This window comes from Embiotoca jacksoni, unplaced genomic scaffold (genome assembly GCF_022577435.1).
Source record: "Embiotoca jacksoni isolate LCO1_2020_lvr unplaced genomic scaffold, fEmbJac1.0.p SCAF_52, whole genome shotgun sequence".
Classification (NCBI taxonomy): Eukaryota; Metazoa; Chordata; class Actinopteri; family Embiotocidae; genus Embiotoca; species Embiotoca jacksoni.
The window spans coordinates 381,646-394,575 of record NW_027185406.1 but is presented as its reverse complement, the minus strand read 5'-3'; the positions used below and the strand labels follow the sequence as shown (position 1 = coordinate 394,575).

General features: G+C 45.3%; 1 protein-coding gene across 1 annotated transcript in view; it reads left to right on the top strand.

Moving 5' to 3' along the window:
- igf2r (insulin-like growth factor 2 receptor) overlaps window positions 1-12,930 on the top strand; it is a 40,337-nt gene that overhangs the window by 16,323 nt on the left and 11,084 nt on the right. The window contains exons 18-40 of the mRNA XM_069172331.1: window positions 325-501; window positions 620-715; window positions 813-914; window positions 1,476-1,638; window positions 2,262-2,438; window positions 3,105-3,251; window positions 3,483-3,661; window positions 3,830-3,917; window positions 4,132-4,344; window positions 4,480-4,610; window positions 4,970-5,073; window positions 5,367-5,500; window positions 5,598-5,794; window positions 6,338-6,464; window positions 6,623-6,754; window positions 8,493-8,652; window positions 9,307-9,415; window positions 9,860-9,941; window positions 10,062-10,195; window positions 10,862-11,011; window positions 11,149-11,307; window positions 11,400-11,610; window positions 12,112-12,264. Coding sequence (XP_069028432.1) covers window positions 325-501; window positions 620-715; window positions 813-914; window positions 1,476-1,638; window positions 2,262-2,438; window positions 3,105-3,251; window positions 3,483-3,661; window positions 3,830-3,917; window positions 4,132-4,344; window positions 4,480-4,610; window positions 4,970-5,073; window positions 5,367-5,500; window positions 5,598-5,794; window positions 6,338-6,464; window positions 6,623-6,754; window positions 8,493-8,652; window positions 9,307-9,415; window positions 9,860-9,941; window positions 10,062-10,195; window positions 10,862-11,011; window positions 11,149-11,307; window positions 11,400-11,610; window positions 12,112-12,264 — 3,325 coding nt within the window. The remainder of the gene's footprint in view (window positions 1-324; window positions 502-619; window positions 716-812; window positions 915-1,475; window positions 1,639-2,261; window positions 2,439-3,104; window positions 3,252-3,482; window positions 3,662-3,829; window positions 3,918-4,131; window positions 4,345-4,479; window positions 4,611-4,969; window positions 5,074-5,366; window positions 5,501-5,597; window positions 5,795-6,337; window positions 6,465-6,622; window positions 6,755-8,492; window positions 8,653-9,306; window positions 9,416-9,859; window positions 9,942-10,061; window positions 10,196-10,861; window positions 11,012-11,148; window positions 11,308-11,399; window positions 11,611-12,111; window positions 12,265-12,930) is intronic.

Here is a 12,930-nt window from a genome sequence, read left to right as displayed (position 1 = left end):
CGTGACGTGGGAGCAGGCGGCAAAACGAAGCCCCGTCGTGGGGTCCACTTTTACATGAAAACCTGTCGCCCTAAGGGGAATTTTAAGGTGGCAAAGCCTCCAAAATCACTCGACTCTATGGTAGAAATGTACAGAAGAACATTAGAAAACGCTGTAACAGTCGGCCACCAGGCGGCCATTAAAGAACCGTAACCGCCATGAATGAATTGAACTGTTTATAACTGCACGCTCGGCGTAAACAATCCGAACGAGAAACTTTTACGAAGTGCGAAGTGTTTCCTTTTTTTGTTATTTTTCTGACGGGACGGCCGTCTCGTCCTCCAGGGCTCCGCGAAGGAGACGGTGTCGGTCAGCAACGTGGGCGTCTTCAAGCGCGCCCTGGTCATCGAGAGCCGGGACCGGCTGCTGCTGGAGCTCACCGACGGCTCGGCCTGCGCGTCGGACGGCCTGAAGCTCTCCTACACGACGCACATCCACCTGATCTGCTCCAGAGGGACGATGGTAAGCGGCCTCGCCGATTTATTTCTTCATTTTCTTTATTTGTATTTTTTTTTTCTCCTCTCCGATCCCGCGAACCGCGAAAGCAGACGTTGACCTCTCGCTTTTGTGCGCCGCGCAGGCGACGGGACCGCGATTCCTCATGTACAAGAACTGCACCACCAGCATCCTGTGGGAGACGAGCGCCGCCTGCGCCATCCAGACCACCAGGAACAGCGTGAGTCCACGTCAGACACCCGCTCGGACGTCGCGCGCGGTTTCGCCGAAACGTCGGTGAAATCGTAACTGTTGTTGTTTTTCGTTTGTCGCGTCAGAGCTGCGCCGTGTTCGACCCCGTCACCGGCTTCGACTACAACCTTCAGCTCCTGGCCTCCAAGACCGGATACAACACGTCCGCGAACGGAAAGGAATTCCTGGTAGGACAAGACTCCCCTCGTGGCGCTCGATGAGCGACGTCCGTCAGCCTCGTTTTGTATTTAGCTGACGGCACATTAAACAGTCCAAAGTTGTTTAGTTTCCGTCACGTATAAACCAGAAAGTCACCAAAACTATATTTACATTTTTAGAACCAGGAATTCTTCAAAATGTGCCTTTTTTTCTTCTTCTTTGAAATGTCACTTAAACAATTATTAAAATGGATTGTGAATATTTAAAATGTTTACGACAAATGATAACTGGAATTTTTTAACTCAAATGAAGTTAGCACTTAAGTTAAGTTCATCGTGTTGATTTTTTTATCAACATGTCCAGAAATGTTGACTTTATTTAAGGTTTTAGATTTTGGGTTGTAATAACATAATTGGAACGAGTTTTTTTTTTTTTTTCAATTTTCTTTTTTTTTTTTTTTTTTTTTTATCACGGTTTTAGAATTTTTGGGAGATTAGTGGACGGCCTTCGGTACTCCCAAATATGCGTTGGCTGCTAGCTCACCATGAAATACAAAGACAAGACCGGTATTAACGTCCTCCTCCCCGCAGGTGAACATCTGCTCAGACGTGGCAGAGTGCGGGACGGGCATGGCGGGCTGCGAGATGGAGAACGGGGTTCCCGTCAGCCCGGTGGGCGTGGAGAAGAGCCTCCAGTACTCCACCGACGGCATCCTCAAACTGACGTACAAAGGCCCCCGGGACAATCCCACAGGTACCAAAACATAAACGCCGTCGGCTTTTAGATCGCGAGTTTTGCTAATCGGCTCGCGCGCCGTCACAAAGGATTCGACGATGAAAGCAGGACCGGCGGTTGCAAATGTAAGTGGAAAACGGGCGGTCGGAAAGCTTCTCAAAGTGAGAGAGTGCCCTCAGATTTCATAAAGAAAACAGGAAAAAGTCATTCAGGAAAAAGACTTTTTCTGCAGACTGAATGTCAAAACTTGTTTTTATTCACACAGTTTTCATTGTTGAGCTCAAAGAAACTGAAGTGAATAAAAAAAAAAAAAAGAAAAGTGTTTTAATGTCAAACTTACATTTTAATTCACGTGTCTTTTTTTATATAAATGGTGGTTCATTTTCAGCGGGGAATAAAACCCTTTTTGGTCGCATTTTTTTGGAAGCAGAATCCGAGATTCAAGTCTCTGCAATGACTTCTTTTTTTTCGCGGCAGCGGACGAGATCGACGAAACCTGAAATACAGACTCGCGAAGGTTTTAACTTCCTCCCGCTCCGTGCGACGGGAGCCGTGTCTGAACTTTTTGATCGACCCTCGCGCAAAACCGGAAACAAATGTACAGCTTCTTTGCCCCGTTGCTTATTTTCCCGTTTCCGCAGGGAGCCGCGACACCTTCACCATTAACTTCGTGTGCGATCCGTCCGCTCACCCCGGCTCGCTGAAGATGATGCAGGAGGACCTGAGCACGTTACCCAAACACGTGGTCCACGACGTCCTGTTCGAGTTCTCCACGGCTCTGGCCTGCAAACCGTCTGCGGTCGAGTGCAGGTTCAGCGGTGAGAACACACACACACACAGATAATATATATTATTGGAATAGGATTTCATACAATGTGCAATATAGTGTTGTTTTTACGTGTTGTAGGTCTATTAAATGTGACCCATTTGGTGAAATCGGGTTTCTTTCGGTCCTTCATTTTTTTATTTGGTCGCTCCGAGCGCCGTGACACCACGGACAGTCGTGCGCTTAAAATCCTAGCGGCGGCCGGCTGGACCGGTTTGGTTTTCTTTTTTTCTTCAGATACCTCAGTTACAACCAGACTGAGCTAGCTGAGCAGTTTAGTGTCTCTATGTGCTGTAATTATTCCGTTTGAGAAACGATCTCCAGAGAGCAATAAAACGGTTGCTGGGGTCGTTGCTAAGGGTCGGCCTACTTCCTGGAGTAGTGAACAATGCCTTTATTGCATTGGAGTCTACTGACGCGACTGATTGTCTTCCAGTTCTTAGTCGTACACCCCGATGTGTTGCCACGGAAACGGACATCGCACAAACGAAAACGTTTTTATGTTTTGAGAGTGACCCGACCCCGACCCTGAATAATAACGTTAAAACACCCCCCCTCCCCCTCCGTGCGATATTCCTAAATCCACACCTCCCTTTTCCTTTTGCGTTCGTAACTCTGCCGTTTTATTTGTTTCTTTTTCTTTTTTTTTAAATTTTAGATTCCCACGGTAACAAGTACGACCTGACTCCCCTGACCCGGCACGCAGACGACAGCCCGTGGATGCCCATCGACACCGACGCCGTCAACTCGCGCAGCTTCTACATCAACGTCTGCGAACCGCTCCCGTCTCTGAAGTACTGTCCAGGTCAGGAAATAAGAGCTCGGCACTAAAAATATCAGAATAAACACAGACGTCGTAACAGAACTCCTGATATCAGCTCGAAATCTCATTATCAGCATGTCATTATTCATTATACTCAATATATAGCTAATCACTAAAGTGATACGGATCAATAAATTCCAGCTGTAAACGTGACTTTTATTTTTGTGTCCCGAAAATGACGGTCTTAAATTTGGGGCTCTGCCTTCTCCCCAGTGGGTCCCTTGGGTTCTTGCGGTTTGATCGACGGGCGGAGTTACAACCTGGGCTACATCCAGTCCAGCCCGCGGGTGGCGGAGGACGGCACCGTCAGCATCCTGTACGAGAACGGGGACCGCTGCGGCGCCTCGTCCCGCTACTCCACGCGCATCATCTTGCACTGCGACGACAGCCCGGTGAGTCGCGTCGAGACCTCCGACTCGCACGTTGTTGTTTTTTTGTTTTAGTGTTCGGATCAGATTCGGTGGAAAAACTCTTGCGTAACGGCACGAAACAAAAAGAGCCGTCGGTTTTCTCACAGATTCTTACTAATCAAAAATTTTGGTGCGGTTGTTTCCGTCCAGGGCTCCCCGGTGTTCGACCGTCAAGACGGTTGTGAGTACGTCTTCATCTGGAAGACGTCGGAGGCCTGTCCCACCAGGAAGTCTCTCGGTAAAAAAAACAAAAACAAAAACAAAACATCGCTATTTGACAGAGGAAAGAAAAATATCCCGGTTGTGTGTTTTTTTTCTTTTTGCAGACAATAAAAAAAAAAAAAACATGTAATTGAAATGAAAAAAATGCTCTGATTCGATCGCACCAGCGTGACGACGTCCGATAAATCTGTGAAGCGTCAAACCAGCGCCGAACTTTTTTTTCCTCCCAGGCGACGACTGCCGGGTTCGCGACCCGAGGAGCGGTTACGAGTTGGACCTCGGTTCTCTGAAGGGCAGAGACTACCCCGTCAGGAGCGGCGAGTACATCTACCACCTGTCCGTCTGCGGGGCGCTCCAGAAAGACGTCTGCGGCCACGTGGACACCGGCTCCGAAACCGTCTCCTCCTGCCAGGTGGACGGGGGAAACAAAGCCAAGAGTGCAGGTGTGGGGAATGAAACAAATGAAAAAAAAAAAAATAACAGCCGAGTGATCCGACCTCCGACGGAGAAATTGTGTGTCATCATTTTTCCTCCTTTTCTATATATATTTTTTTTTATTAATTTTTTTTTCCGCGCAGGAATGTCGTCTCAGGTTCTGACCTTCATGGGAGACCAGATCATCCTGAACTACACGCACGGAGAGAAGTGTCACGAGATTTACCAGCGATCCACGGAGATCTACTTCTCCTGCCACCCCGACCGGCACCCGGTGAGGTTTCACAGACAGGAAGGCGGAAAGTCGAAGAGTTTTTATCGGATTTTATGTTGACTTCCTGCGTGTGATATGTTGACTTCCTGCGTGTGATATGTTGACTTCCTGCGTGTGATATGTTGACTTCCTGCGTGATATGTTGACTTCCTGCGTGTGATATGTTGACTTCCTGCGTGTGATATGTTGACTTCCTGCGTGTGATATGTTGACTTCCTGCGTGTGATATGTTGACTTCCTGCGTGATATGTTGACTTCCTGCGTGTGATATGTTGACTTCCTGCGTGTGATATGTTGACTTCCTGCGTGTGATATGTTGACTTCCTGTGTGTGCTTTTTTGTTGTTTTCACTGGTTCAGGGAGCGCCGGAGTTTCTGCGGGAGACGTCGGAGTGCACCTACATGTTCAGCTGGCCCACGGCGTTGGCCTGCATCCCGGTCAAAACCACCAGCTGCTCCTACAAGTAAGCACCCGCCTCATCGCCCGCCGTCCTCCTCTTCCTCCTTTTTCATTTCTACACTTTTTACACTTCAGCTGTCAACATCAGGATGATAAACATCACTAGAAGGCCAGATTTAAAAAGATTAGTTTTCTTTTAGAGAGTTTCAGTGAGTTAAGGGAAAAAAAACAACAACATGAGAAACATATTGAAGAAACAAAAAATCAGAGGACATTAAAACATAATTAAAACACGTGTTATATTTGGACCTTCAACGTTCACCTTTTTTTTTTTGTTTCTTTCTGTTCGGTCCTCAGCGACGGTCACGGCCACTCGTACGACCTCTCCCCGCTGGCTCTGGACTCCAGGAACTGGGAGGCGGAGCTCCCCACCGACGACACCGGCAAACGCTTTTACATCAACGTGTGCCGGTCGCTGGTGCAGCAGGGAGGTCGGTGCGCGACACGCCGATAACGCGAGAATCGCTACGTTCTCGTTTTTCGCCGGGACGCTAAATTACAAAATCTGCGTCCCGCGTTTTATCCTAGGCTCGTGGAAGTGTCCCTCCGGCGCCGCGTCCTGCGTCAAGGCCGGAGACCAGTACGTGGACCTGGGCCGGCTGGAGTCCGGACCCACCTGGGACGGGAAGGTCCTGAAGCTGCAGTACACCGGCGGCCAGGCGTGTCCCGACGGGAGCAGCAACAAGAGCAGCGTCATCCGCTTCATGTGCGACAATAAAAAAGTGGTGAGCACATCAGTATGTTGTTACGGTCGCCATCTTTAGATTTGAATGTCGTAAAGAAAACAAAAACAAAAACTTGGCGCTACGGTTGTTAATATTTCCAACCTTTTTTTTTTTTGTCTGGGAGGAAAAACAGCCGTTTACTGACTGAAGGCCGAGTCGGCCAATCAGAAGAGAGACGGTCAACCCGATTTTGGACGCACCTTTTTAAAAAGACGCAGACCCGAAAAAACAATCTGTCCTCGGTCGAGTTTCAGAGAGGAGACGTTAAAAACTATGTGGAGGCGACGCGTTTTAAAACGCAGCAGAAATATCTTCCATTTAAAGATGTCGAGACGGCGAATAAAATCTCGGGGGAAAAAAAAAAAAATAGTGTCAAAATTTGAATGACGACATAATCACTCTGTTTTTCTTCTCGTTTAGAAGTTGTGTTTAAAAAACAACAACAACAACAACAACAAAAAACGCCGGCCGGGTTGTTGTGTCACTCCGTGGATTGAAATGTCCATATAATCTTTTCACAACTCTTCCTTTCGTCCGACCCAGAACTCCCGGCCGACTCTGATCTCCGAGATCGAGGGCTGCGTGTACACCTTCCTGTGGCTGACGGCCGCCGCCTGCCCGTTAAACAGCACCGAGCACGACGAGTGCCGAGTCACCAACCCCGCCACAGGTCAGATACACCTCGTCAAAAAAAAAATATATATATATACCGAACACATCCACTTAAACTTGAAAATAAAACCTTTTCCGACCTGTTGACGAATTAATATTTGTATGAAAGTGGATCTTAAAAAGGTTTTTTTTTAACGTGGAACCTTTCTCCCTCAGGTCATTTGTTTGACCTGAACTCCTTGATGAAGGACGGAGGTTACACCGTGTACGACCACCAGGACCACAGGAAGATGTTCCGCATGAACATCTGTGGAAACATCACCAACGCCGGCTGCGACCCGGAAACGGGTACGTACGTACGTCCGGGTTCGGTCGGCGGGTTATCGATTAATAAACCCGGGCGGCAACCGAGCAGCGACGTCACCAGTCGGGTTTGTCAAACGGCCGTCATGGAAAAAAAAACCCCAAAAAAACGGAGTTCCACATTTTGGCCGGCGCCGTCTTTGCTAGTCCGGAGCAGGAAGTGACCATATTTGGACGATCTGATTGGGGAAACCCCGTAACCTGACTGCGCCACAGGCTTGTCAATCAAACAGACACGCCCCCCCCCAAAAACAGGTCTTTTTTACGCTTATTTTCTAATTAATGAGGGATTATTTTCATATGGACCTCCTGAAAACTCAAAGAAGGAGCGACTTTAGCTAAAAACACTGAGATAACTTACGGAAAGAATTTATTGACTTTGAATTTCATGAGACTCGTTGAATGGGAGTCTATGGAGGCTTTTTTGGAGACGACCTCTAGTGGCACTCGGTGGTATTGCAGCTTAAGGCACTTCAGCATCGGGCCTCATTTTTCAGACCCGGGAGCCGCGAACACTTTTATATACAGTCAATGATTAATACTTAAAGAAGCGCTCCAACAGCTCAGACGTTATCTTTATTATCACTTGAATTGGTTTAATGGTACATAATTTATTGATGAATCTCTTAGTTTTATGTCTTTTATATACATATAACAAACTGAACTCTGTGTGGTCTTTTATATCCTGCAGACTTACACAACCGGCAGATAATTTCTCTTCAGGGCTCAAAGGTCACTCGGTTATGTCACCAATGTCGTCAGAGGGTTTACAAAAACAAAAAAAAAATCGATAACAATAACTTTGTTTCGAAAAGTGCTGTAGAAATAAAACTTTATTATTATTAGATTTGAATGAATGTCGGTGAATTTAAGTTTTGTCTTTTGGTTGATTTTTTTTTTTCACCTGCAGACTTTTCAATCACAGTTTCTCCAATTACAGTACATTTCATTCAGCTGACGCTTTTATCCAAAGCGACTTACAACACACCGACGGTACACCATCGGGAGCAATTTTAGGGTTCAGTGTCTTGCTCGAGGACACTTAGGCATGTGGACAGGAGGAGCTGCGGCTCAAACCACCAACCGTCCGATTAGTGTGCAACCCGCTCTACCGACTGAGCCACAGCCACCCGATATATTCTTTGTAACTCCAACTTCAAATTTCCATTTAACAAAAATAGAGATTTATCTCGCTTCTATACATTTAGAACCGTCACTTTGAATGAGAGCAGAGAGTTCCCTCCTTCGGGTGTCTCCTGGTTACTGTTTAGTGTTTGCTTACGCATTCATACGGTTTATGAAAGGACATGCGTCACGAGTGTTCATCAAAGTAACGAGAGACTCAAAACTCCTCAAATGATTGACTTTTTACCAGGTGACCAAATGGACAATTATGGGAAAAATTGTTTTTTTTAAATTTTTTTTTATTATTATTATTTGTTTTATACATATATTTGCATGTTTTACAGTGCTGAAAACTCATAAATGGTTAAAAAAAAAAAAAAAAAAAAAAAAATCCAAGGGCATCTTAATAATAATAATAATAATAATAATAATAATAATAAAATTTTAAAAAAAAGTACCAACAAATCTCCCGTCCCTCTTTCCCTCCTCGGGTTTTCTGGGTCTCAAAAAAAAAAAAAAAAACCACATCAGAGTGGTCGGATTTAGATTTCAAATCTTTTTCTGAAAGCGTTCCGTGTTCGTGTTTGTTTTCTTGCAGCCGTTTGCATTCGGAGCGGCAACACGGTGGTCAGCGGCGGTCGGGTGAGCCGGAAGCTCTCGTACAGGGATCGCATCCTGGAGCTGACCTACGAAGGAGGGAGTGCCTGCGCGGCGAACCCCGACGTCCGGCACACCACCGTCGTCCACTTCATCTGCAGGTAGCCCCGCCTCCGACGCCGCCGCCGCCGCCCTCGCCTTCGTCTTCTTATTGTTCGTCTTCTTCTTCTGCAGCTGATTTTGGGCGCATGAGTAGATTTCTTTTGTCGTGCCATTTACTCGTCGAAGTAATCGCATCTTCTCCTCAAAAATATGGATTGCTGCGATTTAATGCGGGTAAAGTCAGCGCGTGCAGAGTTTGAAGGCTTTTTTTGTTTTGTTTTTACATTCAAACTTTCAGTCAGTGAAATACAAATTTTAAGACGAGCCAATAAGAGCAAAGCCCTAAATATTTATTATCCCCTCGGGGACGAACTTTTTTCTGCATTCTTCTAAATCCTCCGTCGAGTACGTCCATGAATATTTGCAGACTTCAGATGTCTGAGGCTTCCTCCAGCTTTTAATTCATGGAATCCAGGAAGTGACCGAGACAGTATTATGAAAGTATATTTTAAACACTAAAGGGTCAAAATATATTCACTATATTTACTTATTTTTCCCTGAAAAAAAAAAAAAAAAAAGACCTTTTCAGTGATTTATTTCAAGTGCTCGGACACTTTAAACGGTCCAGTAACTCCGGTCATGTATTTGTCATCTGAAATATAATTTTCCAGCTGTTTTCTAAATGTTTGTCATTGTGTCTTTTTTTCCATCAGGCCGTCCAACATGGGCTCGTCCCCGCCGGAGCCCGTCCTCATCACCTCCAACCAGGAGACCTGCTCACACTTCTTCTCCTTCCACACACCCCTCGTCTGCGAGCATCCGGTTAGTGTTTTTTTTTTTTTTTTTTGTACTGTTAAAGTCAGTAAAAGGGGAAAAAAAATGTTTCTTGTCTTTTGTAAATCAAAGAAAATGTAGATTAAAAAAAAACCCAGTCATAACTGTCGACAGAAAAGAATCCTCTAAGAAAAACCCTTTTTAAAAGACGTTATCATCAGTGTCTTTATTGTTGTTATACTTAAAAGATAACTACAGGATATTATGAAGAAGTGCATCTTTCAAACGAAGAAGTTATTTCCACAGAGCGAGGTTTATACAAGAAATACAGAGTTTACAGGGGGAAAAAAAAGAAAAAAGTAGGATCGTGTCTGATTGTCTTGTTCTAAAAATCACAGAATTATGATAATTATAAGGTGGTTGGATTCCTTGAAGCCTTCAAACTGTATTCAGTCTGGATTTTTTTCATTTCATTTTCCGTTTGATCGTCAGATAAGATGCTCGGTCCAGAGCGGCTCGTCTCGCATCGACCTGACTCCTCTGATTCACGTCAGCGGGTACTACACGGCAACAGGTGCGTCGGCGGGACCAGCGTTCACGTTAAAAAAAACAAAAAACCGCTCGGCAGCTTTCGATTTGTCGATTTTCGCGTTCATCCCGATTCATCCGTGTTTTTCCCGTTTCTCCCTTTCAGACGAAGCGGTGGATCAAAGTGACGAATCTCCGGACTTCTACATCAACATCTGTCAGCCTCTGAACCCGATCCCCGGCGTCACCTGCCCTCCGGGAGCCGCCGTCTGCATTGACCCGGATAACGGACCGCCTGTGGTGAGACCCGCTGACTGAGGAGATAGATGAAGGACAATTTAAACATGCCGAAGTTTCACTTTTTTCTGCGTAGGATTTGTTTACAGCGTGATCCTAGCGTGAACAAAAATAAGTATGAAATATAACTATTTCAGCTTTAGAAAAAGGCTCAAATCAGTCTGTTTACACACATAATGTAATAAATGACCTACAGAGAATTATTTGAAATATTATGTTATGAGCATCGTCTTTCTAAAACTCTATAACAATGTTCAAAACTGGTTTAAAAAAATAAATAAATAAAATTCTACATTAACCTCCATTTAATTTCTCAATAACAGCTTCTGCGTCCTTGTGTGTTTTGCTGTTGCTTTATCTTTTTTTTTTTTTGCTTATATTATTTAATTGAATTGACGTTAATGAAGCGGTTTTAGCTTTAAATGGGCAATTTAGAAATGAAATGGCAGCGAGTTGAGGCTTTTCTAAGTTTCTTCTGCATAAAGTTAACGACAGTTTGTAAAGGTGAGGAATACTTTATTATTTAATCAGCAACAAGTGACCCGACCAGAGCTGCTCTTCTTTTTTTAATTGGAGGTAAATCTTCAGGAAACATCTGGAAGTCAGAAAGTCTTTTTTTCTTTCTCTCTTTTAATTTATGCTTGTTTTGTTTTTGTTTTTGTTTTTCAGGATATCGGCCGGACTACCGACGGTCCGACGGTCCGAAATGAAACGGACGAAGTGTCCATCACCTACAAGAGCTCCACCCAGTGTGCGGCGGACCCGGCGCAGAACTACACCTCCACCATCATCTTCACCTGCCAGAGAGGCCTGGAGCTGGTCAGTCAGGCCTTTACGACGGGAATATTTACCCTCGTATTCTTTTTTTTTTTTTTTCCTTCTTTTTTTTCATTTTCCCCAACGAGCGGCTGATTATTATTATTATTATTATTATTTTTCTTCAAATCTGTGTCCAGGGCTCCCCGCAAATGCTGAGGCTGCAGGAATGCGTGTACGTGTTCGAGTGGGCGACGCCGTTGGTCTGCTCCGACGCCATTAACGCCAGCGGCTGCCAGGTCACCAACTCGCAGCTGCAGTTCACCTTCAACCTGGCGAGCCTCTCCGGCGAAGTCCAGGTGAGCTCCGCCGGACCTCGCAGCGGGCCTCTCGCTCGTCCCGCCCCGACGATTTAAATGCGTTATGCGATATCGTTGTCGTCTTCTCCCAGGTTGAAGGGAGCTCCGGCACGTACCGCATCAACGTCTGCGGCTCGGTGGTGGATCCGGCCTGCAAGCAGAGCGCCGTCTGCCGGGTGTCCGGCTCCGGTTTGGACAAGTTGGCGTCGTCGTTCGGGATCCGACAGGCCATGACGATGGACTTCAAACACGAGGAGCAGGCGGTGCTGATGCAGTACGGCGGAGGAGACCCCTGCCCGCCAGGTGAGGCCGCCGCCGCCGCCGCCGTCGTTACGGCTCGTTGAGGCCGGAGGGAACGTGTTCGTAAATAATTCAGCTCGCGGATTCAGGTTTTTTCTTCTTCCCCTGTGAATGAACGGTCTGGGTGACTCGGCTCGTATTAGGCGTCGACTCAGCCGCTCTTAAGGGCGGACCAATCAGACACCAGTAACCCACGGTTGTCCCGCCCCCTCCTTCTCTGCGATTTGGACAACAGGCCCCAAATTTTTGGTGACCGGGAAAAGAAAGACGCAGTATATTCAACTGCACAAATAAACCCGGAAATCCAAATCCAAATTTCCAGAGTTAATTTGACGGCTAAAAATAAAACTTTTTTGGCTGAAGGACGGACTTCACTTTGTACTTTTTAAAACCGTCTTAAAAAGACATTAGAGTAAACGCTCCTTAAATCCAATTCTTTATTCTTTTTTTCTAGGAAAAGCAGTTGAAGAAGTAGCTGATGCCTTTCGTGTCTTTTTTGTTTAGTGACCTCTAAGGGAGACGTGTGCGTGTTCCCCTTCACTGCCATGAAGAAGTCACGCTCAGAGTGCATCGTAGACGGCATGACGGACGGCAAGAAGTGGTGCGCCACCACTGCCGACTACGACACGGACAGGAAGTGGGGATTCTGCAAAGCAGGTGACGGCTCGGCGGCGAGTCTTTTTCCTCTGACGTCCCTCGTTGAAATTGTTTAAAGAGAAATTGGTTTAGAAAGAGTCCAAAAAAAAAAAAATGCATCAACTCAACTCAGCTTTATTTTGTATAGAAACCGTCATGCAAGCTTTGCGACAGAGCAACAGTACGAACGTAGGAAAAAAAAAAAGCAAATAACCAAACGAATAAACAAACAGAGCAATAAGTTTAAAAATGAGGTAAAACCAGTAAAAAAAAAAAAAATGGAGGTGAAATAAAATGTTAAAATGGCAACAATAAAACAACATCGTAAGAATCGATTAAAAGATTCAGAAAAGAAACATTTTAATTACAATTTAAAATCAGCATAATAAACATATAAACATCACTAGTAAGACGTTAAAAAGATAGAAAAATTAAATGAAAAATGAAAATTAAGTGCGTAACTTTTGGTTCTTACAAATAACGTGTTGACACACACACACACACACACACACACACACACACACACACACACACACACACACACACACACACCAAGTAGGCTGAACACATTTTACAAATACACACATCACGATCTGAACAAATATTTTACGTTCAGGTTTTTATTTCCCGTCATCGCCGATCGGATCATTTTATATTGGAAGAACACATTCCTGCGTACGCAGATGT